The sequence below is a fragment of the Pezoporus wallicus genome, unplaced genomic scaffold, assembly GCF_028554395.1.
Source record: "Pezoporus wallicus isolate ANWC-B61680 ecotype Strahan unplaced genomic scaffold, APGP_CSIRO_Pwel_v1 scaffold_2696, whole genome shotgun sequence".
NCBI classification, from domain to species: domain Eukaryota; kingdom Metazoa; phylum Chordata; class Aves; order Psittaciformes; family Psittacidae; genus Pezoporus; species Pezoporus wallicus.
In genome coordinates this window covers 1,879,275-1,906,227 of record NW_026637439.1, presented here as the reverse complement: position 1 = coordinate 1,906,227, position 26,953 = coordinate 1,879,275, and the positions used below count along the sequence as shown (strand labels likewise).

At 37.9% G+C, this 26,953-nt stretch overlaps 1 protein-coding gene across 4 annotated transcripts in view; it reads left to right on the top strand.

Moving 5' to 3' along the window:
• Window positions 1-26,727, top strand: part of PIK3R1 (phosphoinositide-3-kinase regulatory subunit 1) — a 51,278-nt gene extending 24,551 nt beyond the window's left edge. For 2 of the 4 annotated variants that reach the window (XM_057405470.1, XM_057405471.1), the window contains exons 2-15: window positions 3,597-3,689; window positions 4,592-4,666; window positions 8,017-8,148; window positions 9,031-9,232; window positions 9,431-9,510; window positions 19,037-19,139; window positions 19,809-19,907; window positions 20,032-20,212; window positions 20,688-20,813; window positions 21,839-21,981; window positions 22,251-22,427; window positions 22,530-22,598; window positions 24,938-25,108; window positions 25,566-26,727. In XM_057405470.1, the coding sequence (XP_057261453.1) occupies window positions 3,597-3,689; window positions 4,592-4,666; window positions 8,017-8,148; window positions 9,031-9,232; window positions 9,431-9,510; window positions 19,037-19,139; window positions 19,809-19,907; window positions 20,032-20,212; window positions 20,688-20,813; window positions 21,839-21,981; window positions 22,251-22,427; window positions 22,530-22,598; window positions 24,938-25,108; window positions 25,566-25,755 (1,841 nt within the window). In that variant the 3' untranslated portion in view covers window positions 25,756-26,727. Of the gene's footprint in view, window positions 1-3,596; window positions 3,690-4,591; window positions 4,667-8,016; window positions 8,149-9,030; window positions 9,233-9,430; window positions 9,511-15,122; window positions 15,456-16,938; window positions 17,620-19,036; window positions 19,140-19,808; window positions 19,908-20,031; window positions 20,213-20,687; window positions 20,814-21,838; window positions 21,982-22,250; window positions 22,428-22,529; window positions 22,599-24,937; window positions 25,109-25,565 lie in introns of those variants that run through there. The other 2 variants (XM_057405473.1, XM_057405472.1) reach the window with 2 other exon arrangements.
• The last annotated feature ends 226 nt before the right edge of the window (window positions 26,728-26,953 follow it).

Below are 26,953 nucleotides of genomic sequence, written 5' to 3'. Positions count from 1 at the left end.
CCTAGAACAGGTGGGAGGTTAAGTGATTTTAATTTGTTAATGTCATCTCCTACATGCTCATGGAGGGAGTGTTTTTTTCAGTGTTGCTGAGTGCTGTAACTGTGTGAATTAGATGCATTCTTCTGTTACTGCTGTGTTGAAGATAACTGCAGGCTTTATACCTGCCATCATCTGTTTGTATATGTTTGTGTCTTTTTGCTGTAGAGCTTATATTCACCAGTGTATGCATAGTATTAAAAGAGAGGTGAATATCATGTGGTTTTAGCCAAATACACGAGTAATTTACAGTTTATGTATTTGTGGCATAAATTGTTACTATTTTAAAGGCTTTCTTCATATCTAAAATTTCAGCAGTCTCTTTGGTAGCTAGAAACTCATAATTTTCGAGAAAAGGAACTTGATATATGGAGGAAGAGACACCAGAAATCCCATAAACTCCTAAAATTTTAATATTTTTCAGATTGCATATTTTAGGGTAGCAGAGGAGTGATGGAAATCTTCCTTTTAACCAGTGTGCCGTTGGCTTTACATACTGTATGTTCTGTAGTCGTTAGAGGTTTTGCATGAAAAAAAAAGGTAAATGCATAGCTTCCAAAAGCCTTTCACTAAGTTGATTATTGATCCAAGAACACTGTACAATGAAGAGATTCTGTAACAGATTGTGATACAAACCTAGTTTATAAGCTAAGATCCTGCTTAAAGTGTACACGAAAAGAATAGAGCATCAGGATAGTTGCCGTAGGAGGCAGTCTTTGTTTAGGTAATCTAGGTAACGTCTACATCCACCTCATTCCTTATGTCCCACAGAGACAAACCAGTTTCTGTAGAGTCTTTTTTCACCCTTCAAGGGCTTCTTCCCATGAACTGAACCTGACATTGCGCTCTCCTTTTTGCTTTGCTTGGACTCCATCCCTTTTGTAGAAAATCAAAATTTAGTGTGAAATAGAATTATTTTTCTAAATACACCTTGTTTATAGGTCTCTTGCCATCATTTCAAGGCACAGTTTGGTTAATGTGAGAAAGCATGGTTCTCTTTGCTTTCAGTAGCCTTAAAGGACTATCCCTGACCTGCCTAGCTTTCACCCAAAATGTTTCAAATGCCTGTTGCATTTTACTTCTGTCCTCTGTCTCTGTTTCTCCTTGTGTCTCCTTTCTTTCCTCAGCTTCAGTTTAGACTGTTGCTGCATGCTGCCTCTAGCTGGAAGTATGAGGTGAACGTCTTTGTTCAGAGGTGACGCAATTTCATTGCTGTTATGCAAGAGGGAGAATGGTACTTAATGTAACTAGCAACCTAAGGGAGCAGAAAGTTACTTTCATACGTAAAAATATGTAAACTCTGTTCTTAAAACCTGTTCTTCCTCTGCTTCCATATAAGGGATGCATTTTATGCCCTTAGCATTTTGTGAGTCTGTTACTATCTCATAATTCTAGCTTTTAATCGGAGCGTTATACTAAGTCAGCTATCTGACAAAACTTTGGAGTTTATTATGTCTACTCGTTTGCATTTTTCAGCTACCTAGGGTGCCACCAAGGAAGGAAGTACTGTGGTTTTTAACAGAATCTACCCTCTAAAAAGCTAAGCAGACAACCCTTAGTTACAGTGCTGTCTTTTATTGCTCTATCATGTCAGTCTAGTATCATGTTTTCCTTCATTTTGTCCAGAACTGGTAATATAACTAGTATGTAGTCATCTTACTTATTCTTTCTGAGTGCAGATGCGGTATTAGAGCTTTTTTGATCCCCAGGAATTTCTCTGATTTTTCACAAGTCATTAAAAAATAATATAATCTGGTCAGAGATCTGCTTAGGCAACTCTTTAGGGACTCCTGGATGCTCATTTTCTGGGCCTCCAAAGTTAAACTGTTATGACTAACACATGTTTTTCAGTTTGAATGAACTAGAAAGTATTTCATCATTGTAAGTGTAAGTAGTGATAGGACAAGGGGTAATGTCGTTAAAGTGAAAGAAGGTAGATTTAGATCAGGTATTAGGAGGCAATTCTTCCCTGTGAGGGTGGTGAGGCACTGGCACAGGGTGCGCAGAGAAGCTGTGGCTGCCCCATCTCCGGCAGTGTTCAAGGCCAAGTTGGATGGGGCTTTGAGCAACCTGGCCTAGTGGAAGGTGTCCCTGCCTGTTGCAGTGGGCCTGGAACCAGATAATTTTAATGTCCCTTCCAACCAAAACCTTTCTGTTATTATTGTAGCATCATTCTTCTTTTTGCAAGGGGCATGTCTCAGTCTCCCAGTATGCACCGCTTCCATTGCTAGTTTGTAAATAATTGTTATTTATTGTCTTTCATTTCTCTCCTCAGTTTTCTTCATGTCCAGACTTCTTCTGTGTGTTCCTTGCTGTCTTACCAATTTTTAATTTTTGCATCTTTAAAAAGTTATATATTTTTTTGCTTCCAAAATAGGGTGAATTCTGAGCCAAAAATTTCTTTTTCTCAGTTTTGGTACATTTAATTTTTGGCTATCTCAAAGGTTTTCATTAAAAACTCTCCACTCATATTTAGCTGTTGTAGTTTTTAGTTTTGGTTTGTTGGTTTTTTTATTTCTTAATTATCCTTATTTTTTTTCCAGTTTCAGTCTTTTAGGAATAAAGTATGTGCATTTATGTATGTATGTATACATATGCATGCAGGCATACTTGTGCATGTGTGTTTAAGGATTGCTGTCTACTTGTCCATGGTGAGTTTGATTCGGCAGGGATCACCATCGCTTAGGCAACTGGCAACTTTTACTTCAGTGATTAAGCTTTGTTTATCAATCATAATCCATCAATCTATGCTAGATGTTTCTGGCAGTAGTTTAATAATATCTTTATGTAAACGGTCTTTCTTTCGAGGAGTTAAACAGGACTGCTCTAAAACTTTTGAATTACTCTTTTGGCAAAAATAGTGCATTGAGAGTAGAACATCCCTCACATCACAAAGCTAGAACATTCCTTTATGCAGTGTGTTCTCTTTGTGAAATGAGTGGCTTGCGTGAAAGCTGACTTTGTATAAAATCTGTATGCAGGTTTGTTTGAATCTGCAAAATGTCCCTTTCTGATTATGCTGCTGTTGATTCCTAACCAGTCATTGTAAAAGAAAGTTCTTGCTTTACGTGAAGCACAACACTATTAATAGTAGCATGCTTGGAAATTGAAAGGAAACAGAAGTTACTGAACTTTTGTAAGAGTGTGAAATACAGGTCTTTTTAAGTCTGTTTTACCCAGGGGATCAGCAATTCCCAGATGGTGATGTGTTTAGCTCCCTCATCTGGTGCACACTGGGTGTAAACGTTTCAGACCAAAAGACTTCCCTTCCTTGCACTGTATTTCTGCCCATCCATACATTGCAAACTTTCATTATGTTTTCTTTTCCTAGGCAATATGGAGAGTGATTCTAGGACTGACTGAGATCCCTAAAAGAATATACTATAAAAATGGAATTGTCATATTTAGTCAGCTTTCTAATTATTTGTGGAATGTTCTTGTTTAGGCCAGTGGGATGTTTGTTCCGTTCTTAAAAATTACCTGGTTGCATTATGTGTCATGACTTTCCTAAACAGAAGTTGCATTCATCTGTAACTTGGCTTATATCTGTTCTTTTACAGCTTTTTCACTTCCAGATCTTACAGAACAGTTCGCACCTCCTGATGTTGCTCCACCGATTCTTATCAAGATAGTGGAGACCATTGAAAAGAAAGGTATGCTGAAGAGCAATTTACCAAGATTTTTTTTTTTTACTTATGTGAGCCAAGACTGCAGAACTAGATCCAGAGCTGGCATTTCCCCTTTCTAGAGCTGCTAACGCAGCTTGACAGACATGGAATAATCTCATTTAAGGTTTCTGCTCAGTGGAGGCTACTTGGACTATCTTCCTTGTTTTCACTGAAGTAGTGAAGTTGTAACAGTATCTTTCACATGAAAACACTGTACTGGTGTATTCTATTCAGGTGGATTATCAGACATACTTCTCTCATACACAGTGGTGTGACACTCGCCTTATGTACACAGTGACGTTATGGTTCTGTGGATAATCAAAAATGACTTGTTACCTGTCCTGTAGAAGGGGCTGTGTGTGTCTGTTGACTCATAGGGTGCCAGAAGTCATGCTTGTAATGTAGAAGCCTCATTTAAATCTTTGAACCTGTTAGGATGTGTCAGAACTTTTGTCATGTCCTTGTCCCATTCCTGTGGGGTGGCCTAACTCAAATTATTCACTTTTTACCCAACTAAAAGACCTGGTGTTTCCAGCGGGCATGCAGAATGTCAAGGAAGATCTGGCTCCCATGTTTCCCCTGCAAGCTGTTTTTTTCCCTTAGTCTTGGCTTTCTGCAGTCAGCCTGTGGAGAGTTGTACAGAATATGTGGGACTGCTGGCAACTCTGATTTTCCTTGTCCAGCTCTTCCTGCAGACAGCAATTTGAATGTACAAAGAGGTGTCTTACAGCCTTAAAAAGCAATCACATTCCATGTGTGGTAGGTGGATGCTAGTGGGAGAATGTTGCTATTTATGCTGTAGGCACTTATTGAAGAAAACAGAAATATGTTGTATCATGGCAACAGTCACTGGAATATTAATGTATCCCATCAATTTTGTTTTGAAGGTCTGGAGTGCTCAACTTTGTATGGAACACAAGGTTCAAGCAGCTCAGCAGAATTAAGACAAATTCTTGAATGTGGTAAGTATAGTTCTCTTCCTTAAAGCACTAGTTAGAATTTGTGGTCAGACTGTTTCTCTCTTCTTTGCTCCCCTACTCTGCTTACATACATGTGCTGGCTGGGAATAATATAATATTAAAAAGGTAAGTAAAAAATATTTGTAACTTTTACACTTAGTATGAAACATCTTTCAGTTTTACAGGGTTTCTTTTTTTCATGGTTTCACTGCATTTTTTTTCTAAGAATAATTATTTTAATCATTTCTTGGTCACTTGCTTGTTCAAGGACTGACAATCTAGCTATACAGAGAAAAACAAGATGTTTTATCAGAAGCAAGATAAAGATACAGTATTCCTGTAAGGCTGCAGGTTATTATTTTGAAAACAAATGTCCATTTGTTTGCATACAGTTCTCTGTGTGCATTTTTTTGGTCCAGCAGGTGGGGAGGCAGTAGATGCACATTCCATGCCTGCTACAGAGATAATACTGGAAGGCAAAGAGAATTTAATTGATGTTGCTGCAGTAGGCTGGATTCTCAGGTTTGGGGCAGTAAAATGCAGCTACACCTCTAACACCCTACACCCATTCAAGTTTCCCAAAATATATTTCCTTCTCTTTTTTGGACTCTTTATTTCTACTTCAGGCCAGAATATACTGGCATGGCAACGTTGTCACAGTATAACAGATTGGGAGTTGATGTAGAAGTGCTTGATCACACCTTTGCAAGCTGGGTCGCAGTGTCAGGTGTGAGCTTCCACTTACAGAAGAAAGCACAAAAATACAAAATGAAACTGGTTATGTGCCATGTTGCTAAAGGGACACAAAGAAGGCAGATTCAAACTGTGAATTAGCTCTCTTTATTTTTAGTAATTGCAATTATTAACAAAATGAACAACGGCTGATAATAGGAGTTGTCTGTTCCTTCAAATCAAAAGAACATCCTCTCCTGATGGTGGTGGGAGTGAAGTAAGTATATGAGTGCAAGCAGGGAGAGGAGATGTGCATGCGATGCTAGCAACCTAAGCTGTATTTTTAGTATTGCAATTTCTCAGTCCAATTAAATCCAGATTTTCTATGGCACCAGTATGGATGTATCTCTTAATTTATCTGAATCCCTTTTTAAATCTCTAAACTGAGGTGTACCTTTATGGAAGGTTCATCTCCTGAGATCAAGAACATGTTTACATGTGTTTTTATTTAGAATGTAATTACATTTGGCAAAATGAAACAGGACTTTACTCTTTAATAACAGTGTATCTTTATGGGTTCCCTTTAAGATATCATCGGAATCTTCCAGGACAGAGCTGGTGCAGTGTGTGGGTGTCCAAATGTATGGATAAAGACAGATCTCATCTCCTCTGCCTATTGTCTTTAATTAGCAGAGCACTAATTCAGAGTGCAAAGTTAGCTTGGGTCTCAAAGTTGTGAACTGCATTAGGGTGCTATTCTGCTTGTGGATAAAATGTTCCCCATATTAACTGGATAACTGCCCATTAGCTTCAATACAGTATTATCTAGGCAGTGGCAATCCCAGGCAAAGCTACAGGTTGGGCAGAGAAGCGATTGAGAGCAGCCCTGGAGAGAAGGACTTGGGGGTGTTGGTCTTAACATGAGAAACTTAACATGAGCCAGCTTCAGTGTGCACTTGCAACCCAGAAAGCCAACTGTATCCTGGGCTGCATCAAAAGGAGTGTGACCAGCAGGTTGAGAGAGGTGGTCCTGTCCCTCTCCTCTGCTCTTGTGAGACCCCACTTGGAGTATTGTGTGCAGTTCTGGTGTCCCGAATATAAGAAGGACATGGAACTGTTGGAACAAGTCCAGAGGAGGGCCATGAGGATGATCAGGGGACTGGAGCACCTGCCGTATGAAGACAGGCTGAGAAAGCTGGGACTGTTCAGCTTGGAGGAGAGAAGGCTGTGTGGAGACCTCATAGCAGCCTTCCAGTATCTGAAGGGGGCTTACAAGGATGCTGGAGAAGACTCCTCATTAGGGACTATAGGACAAGGGTTAATGGGTTTAAACTGAAACAGGGGAAGTTCAGGTCAGATACAAGAAAGAAGTTCTTTACTGTGAGGGTGGTGAGGTGATGGAACCGGTTGCCCAAAGAATTGGTAAATGCTCCATCCCTGGCAGTGTTCAAGGCCAGATTGGACAGAGCCTTGGGTGTCATGCTACAGGGTGAGATTGGAGTTAGATGCTCTAAAAATCCTTTCCAACCCAAACTATTCTATGATTCTATGATTTTGATGCATAATTGCTGTTGTACAATTCATGCCCACACTGCAATTTTTTATCATGTGAGCTATAACTGTTTTTTTTTTATCGTGCAAATTCCTTGGTGTCTGATAAAATTGAGCTCCTACTGCAAGCTTTCCTTTGGGGAAACCCGAAATGAGGTAGAGTAGCACTGAGTTTTTCACTACCCCCTCTTGGCTACCTGTTTTTCACAGTGTAAGTAGACAAACCGCATATCTGATTCCTGTACCTCTCTGTCAAATCTGGATCAAACTGGCCAAATAGATTCAGCAGTTACTTTACAAGGGACTTGGCTAGCCTAAAAAAGTTGGTCAGCATTAATACCTCTAAATTCTTGTACCAAATGTATCTTTCTGTAAACATTTAGGAGTTTACTGCACAAGAGTTTGTTTTAAGGTGAACCCTAATCTTGCTTGCCCTAAGTAAGCATTCGTGTCTTTTCCTATTTTTATTTGTGCTGCTGATATTCCTTGCTCCAGCACTAACAAGTAGTTCTTTATGCAACACTCCCAAGTATTAGCCCAAGTCATAACCATCCTGGAAGGGTATCAGGTTTTACAAGATAAATATTAACGGTTGCATAACACACCAAGCACCAAGTTCTGCACGTGTATATTTGTTTTGACTTGCTCACATGAATATTTACAGACTTGGAGCCCCAAGTTGTTAATCAAACTTCCAGTTGTAATAGAGGTAGCTGTCAGTAGAGAAGCTGCATTTGCCCAAACCCTTGATTAATACTTACTTCACACACAGAGTATTTACAGGTAAAACAGAGAGCTGTTAAAAATATTCTGATGTTCCATAGCATTGCCAACATGCAGCAAAGTCACTGACTACGGTTATTCTGAGTTCAGCTCTGTGCCGTATGTGACAGAAGGCCACACATAGCTGTCGAAACCATTTGGTTCATCAGATGTCAAAGGGCTGGCCATGCTGTTGAGCACTGTGTTCTTCATCTCAGAAATGTTTCTTGGTGTCTTGCACTCTTTCTTGTAATTTGTTCCCCATAAACCAGATAGAAGTTAGCAGCTTTGGATTGGTATAATATCATGAGTTTGTGTATTTTTTCCAGTTCCTAATGTTTAAAAAGTATGTTGCTCTTTCCCTCTAGATGCTTCTTCACTGGATTTAGAGACATTTGATGTGCACACTTTATCAGATGCTCTCAAGAGGTATCTTCTGGACCTGCCAAATCCCATCATTCCAGCAGCTGTTTACAGTGACATGATTTCTGTAGCTCAAGGTATGATTATCACATCATTTCAAATGTCAGGCAAAAAAGCTGTTATTAGGATTCTGAATAGCCAGTGGTCTAGCTGTCACCCACAGAACAAGGAAGATTCTGCACAACCTGGCAGCATTTCAGAAAACATATATACCTTCACCATTTTTAATAAAAGTTGTTTCAATTCAGATGTAGACATGCATTATTTAGTTACCTATCTAAGTAAACATAATGGAAAATATATGGGATAACACAGTTCATTTTAGTAAGTAGAATGACTATAGAAAAACTGGGGTGAAAAATCAAGGACTTATCTGTATGCAGAAAGCTAATTTTTAACTTTTTATCAGTGCTGACAAAGTAAATGTATTAGAGGTCATGACATTCTGCAGTATGTTGGAAGTTGCAGCTTATGAAGTAAGAAATACATACATGTAAGATTCATCATCTGCAGTGGTCATTTCAAGCAAGTACAGGTTACAGGCTTTCAGCTTGTGGACCAAATAGTCTGTTATGTATCTCAGGACAGGATATTGTTACTGGTAACCTTCAAAGTCACAACAGCACCTGTGAGACTTATCTAGTGCATCTCAGAATTACCCAATCATGTGTGACACTAAACATAAGGCAGACTTCTACCAGTACACTGTGAACACATTGTGGTTTTTACCAAAATGCGTATCTGTTTCCATTTGACTTTTAAATGCTTGTTCTTTTCTCTTGCCTGAGCCATTTCACTTTTTTCAAAAGGAGAAAGAAGTCTTACTGCACTAATGAAGGACAGAATTTTTTTTTTTTTCCTCTAAAATTGATGCTTCTAAAGAAGTCATATGTAGTTTCATTTTACTTGTTGAATGTTCCTGTGCTGATATTAAGAGCCTTTTATCTGTTTGCTTGCAGAAGTGCAGAGCTCAGAAGAGTATGCTCAGTTGCTGAAGAAACTCATCAGATCTCCAAATTTACCTCCCCAGTATTGGCTCACACTCCAGTATTTGCTCAAACATTTCCTCAGAGTTTGTCAAGCCTCCAGCAAAAATCTTTTGAATGCAAGGTCTCTGGCTGAAATTTTCAGCCCTCTGCTTTTCAAATTTCAGATAGCAAGGTACGTGGGTCATCTGTATTCTATTTTGTACTGTACATATGGGTTGGTTTTACATAAGGGTAAGTTCAATGAATTAATTTCCTGACCTTCTAATGTGGAGGGCACTTCTGTAAATTTTTCCAATTTCCTTTTTTCTTACAATTTTAACAAACATTGGCAATTTTTTGTAGTTCTTACTGCTTAAACCATCTTTTTCAGCTCTGATAATACTGAATATCACATAAAAATCCTAGAGGTTTTAATCACAAGTGAATGGAATGAGAGACAGCCTGTACCAGGTAAAAACTATTTTTAATTTAAAAAGTTATATACCATTGTTTTCTTAAATATAAAATTCAACCTAAGGACAGTAAATGCTCATCATTTTTTCTTTTTTAATAAAAATCTCCAGGTTTCAATCAGATATTTGATAGGAGGAAGGCAGAGTTGCTGACTCTTTACAAAGGAAATTGTTAACTCAACACTTCATAGGTTAGTTTAAAGTAAGTCCTTTTACAGCTTATTAACAGAGAATATCCAAAAAAAAAGTATAGGGTGATGGGGAACAGAAAATTGGGCAGGCTGTGGCTTTCCCACCTCTCTAGTCAAAGTACAAGGTAAAGTTCATGGCAGTAGGATTTGTAGAGATGCTTAAGATTTGAAGAGCTAGAGCACAGCAGCAGTAAAATGCCTTATTTCTCCTGTTTATAGGTGGGTGCATTGTATAATCGCCTTCCTCAGCTACTGAAGACAAGTTTAAAATGGCTAACATTTTTGTTCCTACTGCTGTGAAATGGAAGGCTTTTTCAGCCTTGCCAGCTGTAGTATTTAGGAACCTTTCCCTAGTGTTTTGTATCCATCTGTTTTAAGCTACTTTATACCTATTTGGTTTATTCAATTTTTGTCAAAATAGTTAAGCAGGCATTTCCAGAACCACTGTGTATTTTTCTTCTTCATGTTTCATAGCAGCCAGGAGAGGCCAAACTTGTATGGACACTAATTGTCCTTTTTTACCAAGAATCAGCAAATAACTGCTAATTGTTAAAGAATTCTTGTCTTTGTCACCTGCTACAAGCCTGAAAAGGCAAAATACATTGTTGAATCCTCTACTCTTCTAAGGAGCTTGCAGGTAGCATTTTTTAAATTACATGTTTGCAACTGCCTTAGAGTGTATACATTTATATGGCTAGAGGCAATGGTTGGGAGATTACAAAGGTAAAGTCAGCAGTGAGAGTTTCTTGAGTTTCAAAGTGATGAGTTTCTTAAGTTGACCTTAAGAGATCACTTGGTTGCATATCTTCCTGAGTTGCTTCATGTGAGGGAAGTATAAAAGTGAAAGACGTTGGTGTTAGAACTGCTAAAAAGGGCTCTTGAGAGTATCATTAGGGCACTTGAAGAATGTGGCTCTATCCATCAGATTTATGGGGTTTGACTCTTACTAGAACATTTGTACATCTACTAAGCTGAAAAAAACCCTCAGATAGAAATTTTCAAGCTTTGTAGTTCTATGGTTAGCTATCCACTGCTCTTTAAAACACTTGAATGATTTTCAAAAGTTGAGTCCTGTTAGAATGTTACATAAGTTCACAGGATTAGAACATAAGTCTGATTTTCACACCAAAATTACTCAATGACCAATCATTTGAAGTGCTCTTGTTTTTATAGTCCTCATAGAAGACTGTATCTTTCAGAATTACCATCCTCAAGATTATTGTTTGTAGGGGCTTGAGTTTCCATAAAAATTGTTTAGAGACACTGTAATAAAAGGAAGATTCCTGGAAGAGATAACTTACTTGTCATATAAGTGTTCTGAGAATTACAATCTGTAATAGAATTTTAGAAGTGCAGAAGTTAAGAGGTTTTAAGTAGAAAGAATCTTGTTGAAAATAATGAAATGACAAGTAAGTGGTAACCCAGAAGCCAATCCTGCCTGGTTTCTTCTATTTTTCACAGGCTGGAGTGATAGCTTCTACTTCTGTTATTCTCAAGCCTGGATGAAAACACTCCGTCTAAAACGAGCTGTGCATGAAGTTTTATTGGTATATTACACAGTACATAGATATATTTAGTGTTGGAGATAACTTAATAGAAGGAAATCTTTGCACGGCTGTGGGTTTTTTTCTTATCACATCACCCACTAATTATCTTTCTTGCCTCAAAGCAACAGAAAGTATGCAGTTGGACCTTATGTATGTCTTAAGATTAGTGTCTTAAACTGGGTATCTTTAATTGGACATCTTAGAGCTAGAGTGATGCTTTGCACAGGTAATGCAAAAACGAGTTACTCCTAAGCCACTACTTGATTTTTTTTTTCATTACAGGACAGCTCCAGGCTGGTTTTCTTTCTTGCTGTCAGTGTTCAACAGCAAATGATGCATTTAATTTTGTGAATTAGAATAGTTCTTAGCCTTCAACAAAACTTAAAGTACCAAAGCTGAAGTACCTGTTGTGCCTACGTGTGTACTAGGTGAAGACAAAATAATGTTGCAGGAGAAGTAAGACTGGAGAAATGGTTGGTGTTTTGAATAATTGGTAACCAGATCCATTTTCTGATTCCTGTCTCATTGTTCAAGTTTATCATTAGGATAGCTGAAAGATGGTGGGCAAGCTAGGTGATGTAGCATCCCTTTTTAACACCTGAATTTAATGAACAGCCAGCCGCACATGCTTTAATTTAAAGAATAATGCTGTTTTAACACTCAGAGGAAAAGTTCATGTCGCTAAATACGCTATTCAAAATGATACCATTCAAAGAAAATATCTTAATTGTAACAGAGATAATAGCTAACAGTGCTGCTTATGTCTCACAGAATCTCATACATCGTACAGAGGTGTGAAGGCCTGTGTGCTTTAAGAGGTAAATATTGAAAAATAGGCTATATGTGCAGCTATAGAAGACCGGATCATTTTTTCAGTTCATTTTCATGGATCATAAAGGCTCCTGGCTTTTCTGTCTGGAGGAGGCCTGCCTTGGATGCCAGTCTGAGTTGTCCATGGGGCCTGATGGCTGCTCCGTGCAGTGCAGTCAATTTGGAGCTGGTGTCTGGGAAGGCAGGTCTTACGTAGGAAGGTGGGGTGATGGGAGAGCTCAGAAGTGATTTTCAGGGGGAACTCGGGCAGATGAGGGTCTTTGAGGGAGTGTTAACATGTGTGGAGTGGCTTTGGGTGTGTGAGATTAATGTGTTTCATATCACAAGAAAGGCAAAGAGGAAAGGGGACATGGTGGGAGAGCGAAGGAACATGGCTCTGTGGGCAGAAAGGCTGGTGAGGAGCGGAGGGAGAACTACCACAGCTCCCAGAAGGAGCTGCCATGGCTGTATCTATGAGTTGAAGCCTCTAATAGCCTGTGCACTAACTCAAGCTGAGCTGCTCCATGTAGGCTGCCTATCCTAGTTTATTCCTGTTTCCCAAGCTTGTAAATAATACTGTAAATAATAGCTCAAGCTGTGAAATATTGCAGTTTTAAGCATGAAGATGTAGGGTTTACTCTCACAGGGTCATAGCTAAAAGTAAGGTAGTGAGACTGCCTTACATGTAACTGCTCAAATACTGGGGATGTGTTGAGAGTCCAGGCAGTAGACACTTCGCTTTTAGGTGCACAAAATATTACCAAGCGTACTAGCATGACAGCCAGCACCAGGCAGTGTGAAGGCCAGCCTTGTTCCTTCTTCTTGGAATCCAACACAGAGCTCTGCCTGACTGCTTTGGTGGTCAGGCTCAGCCCACAGTCCAGTTGGTTTTGTCTTAGGGACAGAAAAAATATTGTACGAACGCGCTCCCTTGTCAAGACTTTGCTGCATCACATCATGGGCTGTGCTGGACTGTAAGCAGTGCTGAGCGTGGTTTGGGGCTTGCAGGAGGCAGTCTCGGGGAGAGCTTGTGCTGCAGAGGAGGGATGTTGCTCTTCCGCCCATCACCCGGCAGAGGGCTCCCCTTCTAAGCTAATAAACTCAGGCTTTGTACCCGCTTCAGAGGACAGCAAAATGCTTTATTAATCACAGTGCTTAGGAATGCCGCTGTAGTCTTGGTTTTGATAGTAGTCTATGCTTTATGTTTCTCAATACCTAGTTGAATATATTTGGTAAGACTGAACCAACATGTACAACGTTTCTAGAATTTTGTACTGATTGATGTATGTGTTTTTGTATGTAAGTATATGTAACACACAGCAAGCCTATCAAACCTTCATACATCATTTTTTTGGGGATGGGGGAAAGAAGCTTTATAGATAGAAGAACGCCAAATACGACTGAAAAAAACATAATAGGTTGATGAATTTCTGCAAATACAAATCAATAGATTCAGTTGACACCACTCAAGGTCAACTTACAACTAATAAGTATTAAGATAGAGCCATTGTGTGACAGTGCAACTTTTTGCATGCCGGTATGTTTTTTTGGTAAGACACTTAATTCCTTTCTGTAGAATGATTAGGAACTAATTTTTGCACAAGGCAGTGGAATACAAAAAGAATAAAATAAAATTTATTTGGGAAAAAGCTGTATCTTTTATCTCTGTGTTGATACCTGTGCTTTTTAAAATTATAAACAATTCAGTGAACCAGGTTTGGGTTGTCTTCTCTTCTTTGAAAGTATGCTTGTTGTGTATTGTCTCCCTATAAACCAAGAAGTGTTATCAACCCCTTCTGTGATTTTAACAGTAAACAGGAGGCATAGCGGTTACTGTCAGAAGTTAGATTAGTGCAGAAACACAGGTTACTATTCCCATTTGAAGTAGACTGTACATTTATGATTGTGCTGCATTAAATTATATACAGAACTGACAATTGTTCAAGCAGGCAATGGCTAAAATGAGAAAAGTAGGGGGTTGTTATGGGTGAAGCTAGTCAATCAACTGTAAAACATCAAAAATGTACTGCTGATATTTGGAGTTTCGTTATTAGGTATAAGTGGTATTTTGTAGCATAGGAGGATTTTGGTAGGTGAAGTATTCAGGAGGTGAACACTTTACAATAGCATTTGACTGCCTTAAGGAGCATAAGCAAATCTCAAGGGATGCAGCTACTAGAAGTTCTCACAGTTTCCAACAGGAGGGAGGAAAATATTAATGCTCTTCTTTTCTTTCTCTAAACTAAATCTTGTGGTCTGCTTCTCTTTTCACTTTGAATTTATTTCCTTGTAAAAGTATGGCTGGCAGAGATGTTAACCTCTGTAGGCAAAGGGGAGTGGGCTCTTCAGTTGCTGCTCTGTTCTTTAGCCAGTCTGATTTCCACCAAACACTGGGGCAAGGAAAAAAAATTTACCAAACTGCTCCCTCTCTATGCAGTCCCTTTTCATGCCTGCCTGCCCAAGAAATGAAAACCCTGATGTACTGCAAAACACCAAGGATACGGACAGGTGTTTTTTCTATTATTTTCAGTTTATAGGGAATGGATAAAATGCCTCACAGCATCACAGCAGGGGTCTTCAAATAGCACCTGTATTTGTGATCCAGCATGAGTGTGAAAGAAGTGATGCTGTGCTTGCAAGCAGGCTATTCTGCTTGCATGGGGCTGTTCTGAGAGATGCAGCTCTTTTCAAGAAAAAATTTTATTTTGCTTTTTTTCCAGCAGTGTTAGTAAGCCACTTCCTGCATTTGGCTGTTCATGGCAATTTTATCAACTTTAAGACTGCACTCAGCAGCCAGTGACAGAGACTATTTTAAGACCTCTTACAATGGTCTTCTCATTTACTTAGCTAAAATGAGAAAGTTAGCTATGCATTGGCCACTTGTTAGCTGATGACAACTTTTACTTTGAATCTGCCCCCCCCCCCTCCCCCACCTGAAATCCTGGCTCAGCAAATATTTGAACCTGCCCAAGTTAATCATGAAACTGAGATCTTTATCAGCGAGAGACGTGAGAGCTACTGAGGGTGGTGGTTTCTTTTTTTTTTTTTTTCTTTCCACGGTACTAAAGTCAGGTTCACTTTTTAATGATGAACCAGAGTAAGTGGATACCTCCTGCACAGCACAGAGCTCTGAGCAGTTGAGCGAGAAGGCTTGGATTTTCTCACTGCATGTTACAGCTCTTTTAGAGATTTTTATGGAACATTGGCAGAGCAGCCTTTTTCCAGATTTTTTTTTTCCTTCATTGCTTCAGAGAAGCTTCCTAGTAAAAGGAGGTTTTGAGGGTATTTTTTAAGGAAGATTTTTGTAAGAGGAAACCAAATAATTTTTCAGGTTATTGGATTGTATTTTCAGGCTGTATTACAAGGGCGAGCGTTTGTGATGCATAATTTACAAAGTAAGTGATTTTGAATTTGTGTGTTTTCTTCGTCACCTCGTGGAAGTACTGTACTATAAGTGATTACTAGGTAGAGCTGTCATGGTCTCAAGATATGTCGATGAAAGTGAGGTATCTCAGTACCTCTCCAGGTTATCTAGAGCATGGGGAATCGCCTATCTGCCTCCTGTCTTTTCTTGCCTGAAGCTAGGTTAGTCTGAGCTGAGCACTAATGTGATTATACAAGTGTGGGCAGTTCAAAATTTGGCCACCAGTGAAACCCTGGAGAAGTAACTGTTCCTGAAAGCCTTTATTCAAAGGAATAAAATATCCTGCTGATCCCACATGAGATCTAAATGCAGCAGTGTAGTCTTTGTAGGAAATCTTTATAACTTGATTTAAATAATTACCTTGGTAACTCAACTGTTTGGGTAGCAGGTGGGCTAACCCTCCAAGTTCAGTGTTTGGGCTTGTGTCTGGGGTGATTTTAAGTATCCTATTTCATTTTGGAAATGGAAGGAATCTTTAGAGCATGTCTACCTAAAAGGGGAGGGGAGTCTACTTCAGAATGAATTTAAGGTTGTTAATTTATAAAGCAAGCTATCATGCATTTTTTTGTAGCTGTTGGTACTCCAGACATGTTCTTGTATGTTGATGCTTGTCTAGAAGGGGTAAACTGCTGAGCGGCATAGAGGGGTGTGGATATGTGTGAAATATTTGGGAAGGATATGAATTGTGTTAATTTTTTTTAGTGACTATTTGTGAGATAGAGCATATTTCAGCTGCACCAGGCTTTCTTCTGATGTAGGCACAGATAGTTGCTACAGCTACTCTTTGTTGTGGTTATTTTTGGTATCTGGTTTTCTGCCCCCATAGATTATAGTGAGTATGAAGCATTCACATTGTTTTACATAGCATGCTGCTGGGGAATTAATAGTCTATTCTGTGCATGTTTCTTCCTAGAGGTCTGAGAGTTATAGTCTGTGATGGGGGGAGTTAAGAAGGAATATTTCTAAACAGTAGGAGGACACTGGTGACATAAAGTCAAGTGAGGAATGAGGCACTGACAAGGGACTCTTGCCTTTAAAAACAATTAACTTGATAAATATCTCAGTGAGAACAGTGTAGAGAAACAGTGTGAAAAGGCAGACTAAATCTTGTATCCTGACAGACTGGCTTTTTATGTTCAGCAAAATCACTTCTCAAGATCTTGCATAGTTTTGACTTTCTTCCATGATTTATGCAAGTCTACTGAATGTAAGATTACAATATTTGGGGTTTCAATTAAAAATTAGTTTAGATCAATTGGAATTGTATTTTATTACAAAATGATGGGGGGGGGAAGATATCTCTGCACATAGCACATTTTATATAATAATATCAAGTACGTCAGACCTGAATGTCCATTAAAATAATAGAAATCTGCACAATTTAAAAACATAATCCATGTTTCATTATGTGGCAATATATATGCCTCTGTATGTATGTGTAAACTGAATGTGTAATACACATACACACAGAGTCATGCTCTTTTCCCTTCTGTATCTTTAATATGTGCAAAAAGTCCAGAAGCCTTTTAAAGCTTTTTGAATGGTAAACTTCAGGCATCCAAGCAGGAGAGTGCAGCTGAGATGTGACCGACCTACTTCTAAAGGGAGCTGTGTGTGAGTGTGCATGTGTTGTGTGCGCCTGTGTGTAAGAGCTACGTGCTGCAGCATATCAGCCTTTTGTCATCCTGCCAGGATTGGACTGTACCATGCTGTAAAGTTAGGAAAATGAGATGGGAACAGGGGCGAGGAGAGCCCAGTTGTTCCTTTTCTTTTCAATACCAGGTTTATATTGCAGTTCTGCTAAATGTACATTCTTTCTGAAACTGAAATTGTCTTAAGATTAATGTAGAACAAAATGAGGAAACAGGAGTGGTCTGGTGACATTATTTTGACATGATTGGCTGAAGATTATGATGTAATAGGTTACAGTGCAGCCCCTTATAGGTTTTAAAATGAATTCCAAGACACCATTACAAAGAAAGCCTGACTCTTTTCTTGAATCTGAGCTCACTCAGTGAAACTTATACAAATGTACAATACTGTCTGGAATATGGAAGAACTGGATATAGAATATCCTAAGACAGATATAAATTGTGGCACAGACTTGATGTTTTACATAGAAATGGATCCACCAGGTAAAACTGCCTTATTATGGAAGACTTAATTCATTTTGGTCTTTACAGTAGCTGCTGAAAAATTTTTAGTGGATATGTAGGATTTCTTTACTTTGTTATTAATACAAATAGTTTTTTCTTTTTTTTTTCTTTTTTCATAAATTATAATTAAATTTTGGTTTAGTGCATGTACTTAGAATCTTAACCTGTAGAAATACCTGTCTGCTTACGTAATTTTTACTGAATTTACCTGTTTCTCTTTTGATTTTATTCTGTCAGATGTAGTTCTAGTTGTGCTGTTGTATCCAAAAAATTTTGTATTTCTGTTATTATTTTTGCTATCTCTGTTCTTTTAATCACACCGTAATTAAAAGGAGATGCTGTGGTAACAGTGTTATTTCCTGAAACAGTGATGCAAATCATTGTTTTGTTTGAGGGAAAAAAAAAAAACTTTAAAATCTAGCAATATTAATTAAAGACCTGATTTTAGATGTTTTTTTTTTTTATATCATATAAAATACTATGCTATATTGATGTACACTGTAATTTTAAAAGTATAATTTTTTGGTAGCTGGTCATAGTGTACAGGACAGGGATGTCTGTAAGGAATGATGTACTTACTGGAAAACTAAAAGAGCTGGGTTGATTTTTAATCCTGATTCCAATGTAGTTCCCCTTGCTACTAAGTCAGGAGTGCTGCAGTATCTTCTGTGGCACTCACTGGTATACGTGTGCAGCTTTGACATTGAGAAGAGGGGGATGTGGTTTTTAATCAGTCCTAGCATTTGGAACACAATTTAGTCTGTAGAATACTAAGATTAACATAAGGGATATTTGGGTCACAGATGGGTTTCTTGGAAGTGTTGGTTTTGGCAGATCATCATGCAGAATGCTGAGGATGACAAAACCCCAATTCTTCTTTAAATATGCATTATTGCTGTGGGTTTGCATCTTTTATTATTCAGGTTCTAGGTGAGGAATCAGCAACATTCCTCTAAGGTCATTACAAAAGAGGCAAAAAAGAAGCAGTTTTATGTGCTTTATTATTTATATTCACCTGACCATAGTGAAAGAAGGTAGAAGCAAACTTCAGATTATTTTTTTTTTCTCAAATGCTTTCTTCACAGGGAGAGAATATATGGTGTTATATTTTGCTTAAAATATATTATTGCAAAAGTAGCACACTTCTTTTGAAACACTACATCTTTATTGTGGACTTGTATTGTTTTCAGTAAAATATCTTAATTCCTCTAATGTCTTTTAGGGATTGCTCTAATGTCTTTTAAAGATTATTAGTAGCAGAAAACACTATTTTGTGACTTTTTTTTCTTTTTTTTTTCTCTCATTCATGTAACAATGTGTAATTCCAAGTAATATATAGTCAGGTTTTCAGTGAGTTATAATCAACTTTTTCATGTTTTTTTCCTTTCATTTGCAGCACTGCCTCCTAAGCCACCAAAACCTAATAGTGTAACTAACAACAGCATGAATAACAACATGGCATTACAAGATGCTGAATGGTACTGGGGAGATATCTCAAGGTAAATAAGCTCAAGACATGTATTTCATATGTTCTTGCTATGCTATTTTGTGTATATGTATTATGCTTCAGTATCAAAAAATTACAGTTCTAAGAGCCAATTTGAGGATATTTTCCAAAACGAATGTATTACAGTTGATTTTAATCCAAACATGACTAAAAAGTTACTGGCAGTCACATAGAATGTAGTATGTGAAATGATTGTTCTATTACTTTAAGGTACAGTATATGTAATGCTAGCATGACAGGATAGCACAAAGTAAGGATTTTCTTCTTGTCTTTCATTCAGAACCTCAACTGTAGGAACAGCAGTTAACAAGCCAGACTAACAAGTGCCATATATTAGCAACATTTTTAACTGTACTATATATAGGTATGCTAGACCAGCACTGGCTGCTCCAATTGTGCAGGCTTGTATGAACAAGCAGAAAGACCTTTGCGTGAATATAATTTCATCCAACAGTGAGAGGACATAGAATATACCATTTTTATATCGCAGTTGTTCTCCTGCAATGTTAACTAAGGTATTGAGTAACTGTATTTATTAATATGGAGATCAAGAAGATTTCTAAAACCCACAAGTTCAAAACCAGAAGATTTTAAAGCTCAGTGAGAGGATAAATGAGTGAGAAGTAGCTGAAATGATTGGTTACTTTTGCTTTCATTTTAGAGAAGAAGTAAATGAGAAGCTCCGAGACACTGCTGATGGTACCTTTTTGGTACGAGATGCTTCAACCAAAATGCATGGGGACTACACACTTACGCTAAGGTAAGATTAATTACAGTAGGTCTGTAATACTTGACAGTAAATGCAATACTGCATTTAAAATACAGTGTTCTTTAGGAAGTAGTACTTGAATTATGCCTAACTTTCCAACAAACTTTATTTGCAGGAAAGGAGGAAATAACAAATTAATCAAAATCTTTCATCGAGATGGAAAATACGGGTTTTCTGACCCATTAACTTTCAACTCTGTGGTTGAGCTAATAAACCACTACCGGAATGAATCTCTAGCCCAGTACAATCCTAAACTGGATGTAAAATTATTGTATCCAGTATCTAAGTACCAGCAGGTAATTTCATCTGTTTTCTTTGTGTTTCACTTAAATGCATAGAAATTACTGCACACTGGGGAGTCATTTACTATGAAGAACTTCAGCTCTGTTAGAACTTGAAAAAAATGAAGTGGATATAAAAATGGATATTTTTGTTTAAAACCAGCTCCACAGTTTACATATAAATAATTAAAACTTTAAATACTGCAGATACATTATTAAGAAATAAACTTATGTTAATAAATATTCCACTCCTTATGATGAAACATACAATTTTCAGTATAAAGCTGAACACTTGCAATGCAAAGTTGCTTTTTGTCATTTATTTCTCATTTGCATATTATGCATGTAATATGTTATATCTCCATGCTTATGAAAGAGGAGTCACATTTCCATGTAACTATCTAGGCATTTTTTAGCAGTTCTATCCTGAAAATGTATGCAATATAATTGTTTCTTTATGGAATATCTTTGCATCTGCTCGCCATTCCAGGATCAAGTTGTAAAAGAGGATAGCATTGAAGCAGTGGGAAAGAAATTACATGAATATAATACCCAATTCCAAGAAAAAAGCCGAGAATATGACAGACTTTATGAAGACTACACAAGAACATCACAGGTGAGCTGGATTTGAAACCAAAGGGAGAGTGGAAGACTTCTGTAGATTTAGAATGTTATTGTAAATTCATGCTGCTATCTTCCTCCATCCTCATCCTCTTCCCTTCTGGCACCACTACCATTGCCTAAAAGAGGAAACATACCTGATGTGCTTGCTCAATAAGTAGAATTGCTTATTGGTGTCTGAAAAGTCACCACCTGTAACGTAACCCATGCTGTGCCTAACTCCGACACATGCATCCAAAACAGGCATAGAACTGTCCTAATATACGAGCACTACTGACCTCATCAAGTTCTGAGTTACAGTTTTCAATGCACATTTACAGGGAAGCATTGCATTTTATTACTGGTTTTTGAAGGGTATGGTTTCACCTGTACAGAGTAGAGATGGTGTGCAGATACAGTGAAGGAAAGAAAAGCTGCCTCTGTCCTTCTTTCAGTTCAAATCAATTATTAGCCAAGTCTTGAAGTTCCAGTGAATTAATGCAGTTTTACAGACCCAGAATCAAGACTGCTTCTTAAAATGTGCAGGAAATATGCCTAAAAAATATTTGAAGAAAGGTGAAGAAGTGCAGGCAACTTGAACATTTTAAAATTGTTTAAAAGACTTGACTAGCTATGTAGAGGCAGGAGGATGGACTAGATGACATCTTGAGACCTGTCCAGGCAAGTACCTTACTCTTTTATTTCAGAAACCCAGATGTGCCTCTAAAGACATTAGTTGGTGCAAAGGGCAAAGTGCCTTGCCATAAGGCTCTAATCCTCTCAAATTAAATATAGTTATATGGAAAAAATATTGTAGGTAGCTCTTTGTCTAGCAGTTTTTCTTTCTTCAAAAACCCCATCATGGTTGTCTTTTGCACAGTTCTGTTCTTCCTGTGTTGCAAGGCTCTGCAGGCAGAATGCATTCTGGTAAAGGGATATTGAAGTCTTCTTTTACAATATACTGAAGTGTTTCTGTGATGCAACCAATAAATCATCTCCTCTATCTGATAACAACTTTAATAAAAAATATTTTATTTTCAGGAAATTCAAATGAAAAGAACAGCTATTGAAGCATTTAATGAAACAATAAAAATATTTGAAGAGCAGTGCCAGACACAAGAAAGATACAGTAAGGAATACATTGAAAAATTTAAACGGGAAGGAAATGAAAAAGAAATACAAAGGTCAGTATTTGTATTTGCATTTCAACTTGTATGATTTTGAAGAAAGAAACAGTGCCAAGTATAGATCTGCAAGATGGCAAGTTTGAAGTTGTTCATCAGGTGTTCATTTCACATCTACCCCATTTGAAGCAAAAGAAGCTTCTTTTGCAAAATGTATAGCTACATCTAGAGAAATAACCTGTTTTCTTAAGTGTCTATACCATTGAATAGCAGATTATAAAGTTATGAATAAGATACCAGAGTGTAACCTATCATGTTATTCCATTCAGAATCATGCACAACTATGAAAAACTGAAGTCTCGAATCAGTGAAATCGTGGACAGCAGACGTAGATTAGAAGAGGATTTGAAGAAGCAAGCAGCTGAGTATAGAGAGATAGACAAACGTATGAACAGCATTAAGCCAGACCTCATACAGCTGAGGAAGACAAGAGATCAATACTTGATGTGAGTATCAGTATCAATTAATAGAGGTTTTTTAAGTGTTTTTTTAATCGGTATCCAACTTCTGTGACAAAAAAAATAATTTTATTTGCAATTACTGTCCAGGTGGCTGACTCAGAAGGGTGTTCGTCAAAAGAAGTTGAATGAATGGCTTGGAAATGAAAATACAGAAGAGTGAGTATTAAAAGATTTAAATATTTCTGGTATTCCAAATTGTCTTATGTTAAAGTGAGATTAAGCATATTTAATTCCTAAACCACAAAGCGGAAATCTTAAGCCTAGGTCTCCTGTAACAGTGCATACTGTTAAAACATGGCAGGCCTATATAATGCAAGTATTAGAAAGGATTCTGTCTCGCACTGTACTCTTCATTATTCAGGGAAGTACATAATCAAGTTACTATAGCAAAGCACTGCAATGTAACCTGTGTCTTTATTCTTACCAGAAAAATAAAGGTCATAAGGTGTTAGTATCTTATAGAGATGCCATATGGATGGATTAATTGTTCAAAAGGTCTCTGAGGCATGGGGTCAGCTTGAAGGCTTTTTCCAGCCTTCAAGCATTGGTACCATGGTGCTATCTAGTATAGAGTTACCCACATTAGTGTGTCACACTGCTATTGGATGTGGTAAAACTGTATAAGCTGAAGAGTGGTCCTTCTCTGGTTTTGTGGTCTAATTAATTTTTCTGGGAAATGGCGGGGTGGTATTCTGACATTTCAAGCAATTCAGTTTACTATAGGTTCTGACAGGAGCTTGGCTAATGAGTATGTTTCACTTCATTCCTGAGAAAAAAGCAAAAAGCATCTGGGTGGTGTGAATGTGGACCAAATTTAAACAAAAGCGGTCCACAAAATAGTATCAGAAGTATAGTAACAGTGAAGAATAAACAAGTAGAAAAATCAGAAAAACGAAGTTGACCGAGTAATATTCATATCAACATTTTCTGTCTGTACAGTTTCTTGTGCATGCCTTTCACAATGCCTGGCTGAACACATAGCAAAAGTAGCAGACTGACAATGACTTTTCAGTGGATTACATTCTAGCCTTGTCCACGTCTGTTTTATTTTGTCTTGGTTTATTGAGTCTCCTACTGTTATCCTGGAAATTGTGCTTCTCTGCTCTGGCTGTACTGGTAGAAGCAGGGGATAAAAATGGCATACATGTTTTAAAGCCATATTGTATGCTCAGTCTTACCACAGCTCAAAGATGATGTAATGGAGTATATGTAGGCACCTGTTTCCAGTGGTACTCCCATCACTTTAAACAGTAGACAAAGAACAATGCCAGGCCATGGTTTTAGTGTAACATTAAAACAGTAAGTGTAACTGTTTAAAGAAAACCTTCCTGTTTTCTCACTCTGTGACTCCCCTTGCCAGGGAGTCTGGTAAGTGCTCAGATTTCTGCTGGAAAATGAAACTTTCAAAATATAACTTTTTTCCTAAAGTTGTAATGCAGTGAAATATCAATTATTTTACTTTGAGCAGCAGGTAAAACAGGAACCTCTGTCTGTATGCTCTGTTTGCAAATAGAGCCACTGCTGAATGCATTTGAATGTCATGCACGACAAAAGAGTATACAATGGGATAAGAGACCTAGAGAGAGTATAGGTCTCTCTAGGGACCTTCTTGTCATCTGAAAACAAAAGTTCATTCTTGTGTGAGAGTTTGTGTAGACTGAGAATCTTCAGAAAGACAGAACTGAAGATTAGTGAGAAGTCACGTTTTCTTAGACCAAAGAAAACTGATTAAAAACCTATAATAATACATTAGCTAAGCACAGAATGCAAGCTGAGCAGGAGAGGCAGGGCACACCAGTGCAGGCTGCTGGGGGAGTGGGGAGCTCTGGGACTGCAGAACATCAAGGTGATTGTCCACACAGCTGAGCCAGAGACAGCTTCTTTCATGGTGGGCTTTAGCTCAGAGGGTTCTTTATAACCTTTATAGTTGGTGGCTGTTTCAGTAGAGAAGGCCCTATATTATATGCTCTTGTCATAGTCTATAAGTTGAGAGAGAGCACTCTACTCTTCCACTCTTTCCACAAAGCCATCTCCTGTATAAATAATTAATCTGTCTACCTGTGCAATTGCTCATAGCTTTCCCAAGCAGCAGCTGTTGTTGATACATATTGCATGATTTTTCACTGCTGACCAAATGTTCTGATCTTTGGAAATAAAGCTGACTCAGAGGGGATTGATTTTGTTGGGCTTGCCAAAACAGTTAGCTATAGTACTGACAAACTTGCAGCAGATTCTGAAATGTAAAACAGCATCCTTTTATGTACTTCTTCAGATTTACATGAGTGTTTTTAAAACAAGCAAGAGCCAGAATTTACATTTTATTTTTATGCAGTGGTTTGAACAGTGGTTTACATCCCTAATTTTACCAGGAAGGCATTCTAGTAACCACTGACTTTTTTTTTTCTTTTTTAAAGTAATATGAAGTGGGGACTACTTAATTCATGGATTTTGCTCTGCTGTGTGTTTCACAAACACATTTTGTCCTGTTTCAACAGCCAATACTCTATGGTAGAAGATGATGAGGACTTGCCCCATCATGATGAGAGAACATGGAATGTGGGAAATATCAATAGAAGCCAAGCTGAAAATCTGCTGCGGGGAAAACGAGATGGAACATTCCTTGTTCGAGAGAGCAGCAAACAAGGCTGCTATGCCTGCTCTGTTGTGTACGTACCCTAATTTGTGAATGATGACATTTGAGGCACCTGCCGTGAGCCGAGGACACATAGACAATTTGAGTATGCTTGGATCCTACTAGTCCTTTGAGCTTAGCAGCACACTAGCAAGTCCTGAGGCCATCCTTATTGCTGCTCCATTTCTTTCACAGCTCGAACCTGTGCAACTCCCACAGATGAGCCTCATGCAAAAGAAGGGAAACCAAAGCACGGACACATTCCGTTCTGTGCAGCTGCTAAGTCCTGCCTGTCTCCTCCCTCTCTAAGCTAACACAACATCTGGGAATTTGGGTTAAACCTAGGCTTTTACCATTATCCTACCACAGAATACAGGAATTCTGTGTAGTGACTAGTATCTTAAAATTTATTGCCAGTACCTTATTTTTTAGTTTAACTTTACTGACAAACCAAAACCCATTTGTTTTGTTTGTTTTTTTTTCCTCTTTAGGGTGGATGGAGAAGTAAAGCACTGTGTGATAAACAAAACACCTACTGGATATGGATTTGCTGAGCCGTATAACTTGTACAGCTCACTCAAAGAACTGGTGCTACATTATCAACACACATCACTTGTGCAGCACAATGACTCTCTCAATGTCACACTAGCCTACCCAGTATATGCACAGCAGAGGCGATGAAGATCTTAATACTCTGGGTTGTTCGGGTTTTTTTCTGTAGAAAAGATTTGACAACATTGAGGCCTCTGGAGAGAAAAGGCTCCTTTCAGCCTTACTCAAGAATTTGAGCTGCAGTATCAAAGCTGTCTGTCTTCAGATGGGACTAGAGCTTTCTTTCACAACTGCAGTGGGAGAAATCACAGTACTAAGCTGTGAATGTATGTTTCTAATCTGAAGTGCTTTTTTTTTAATTAAGAAAAGAAAAACACAAGAGAGAGAAATCCGAACCTGATCTCCCTGCAGGGACATAGAGGCCTTTAAGCTTGGTGCTTGTTTACGACCACTCCTGAAGCTTTACCAGCTAGAACATTGGATTCTCCAGACACAAGGTATAAGAGGTCTTTGTCATTTGATTAATGGAATTTTCATGGTCACAACCTGGCTTGGATTTGGTGTTGCTGCACTCAGTGGATCCAGACACACAGCATTGTGGATTTTTTGGTTTCTGGTGAATGATATGTAGCAGAATGGCACTTTTATTTCTAGGGACACTTTAAGAGGACTTCAGTTACAGTATGTTGTTCCGAGTAATTGTAATAGCAAAGTGCCAGGAAGTGTTTTGTTTAGATGTTTGAAATCCAGTTTTAAGAATATGAAACTGAAGAAAACGGGACTTTCAGTGGCATACAATATATAATTATGTACATAGTGTTGGATGACTAACTATCATGGATGGAAACTATCAATACCAAACTGCATCTTTTTTTCCTTTTCTGTTTGCTGAAAGCTAAATTCTTAGATCATGCTATGCAATACTGAATTTTCTTTAGGCTGTAGTCTTTTCTCAAGCATATCTACAGGTTAGGCTTGGTTTTCTTTCTTGATTCCCTGTCTTCTATTTCCTTTTGTTCTTTTGCCTGAGAATATATTTCCTGATGATTATTTTTTGTTACTCATTTTGTTGTTTGTTTGTTTTTTGGTGGGTTTTTTGTTGTTTTTGTTTTGTTTTTTTGTGGGTTTTTTTTTTGTGGGGTTTTTTCCCTTTTTTTTTAATGTACAGAAAGCCAGCAACAGTTGGCTTCAGAATTAAAACTATGAAATATTCTACAATTTTCTTTGTATAGAATAATGATCTACTAGCTCAGAGTTTTAAGAGTTAGTATTTTTTTTTTTTTACTATTTTGTTGGGCAGTGCCTGATAAGCTTCAAAGCTGCTTTA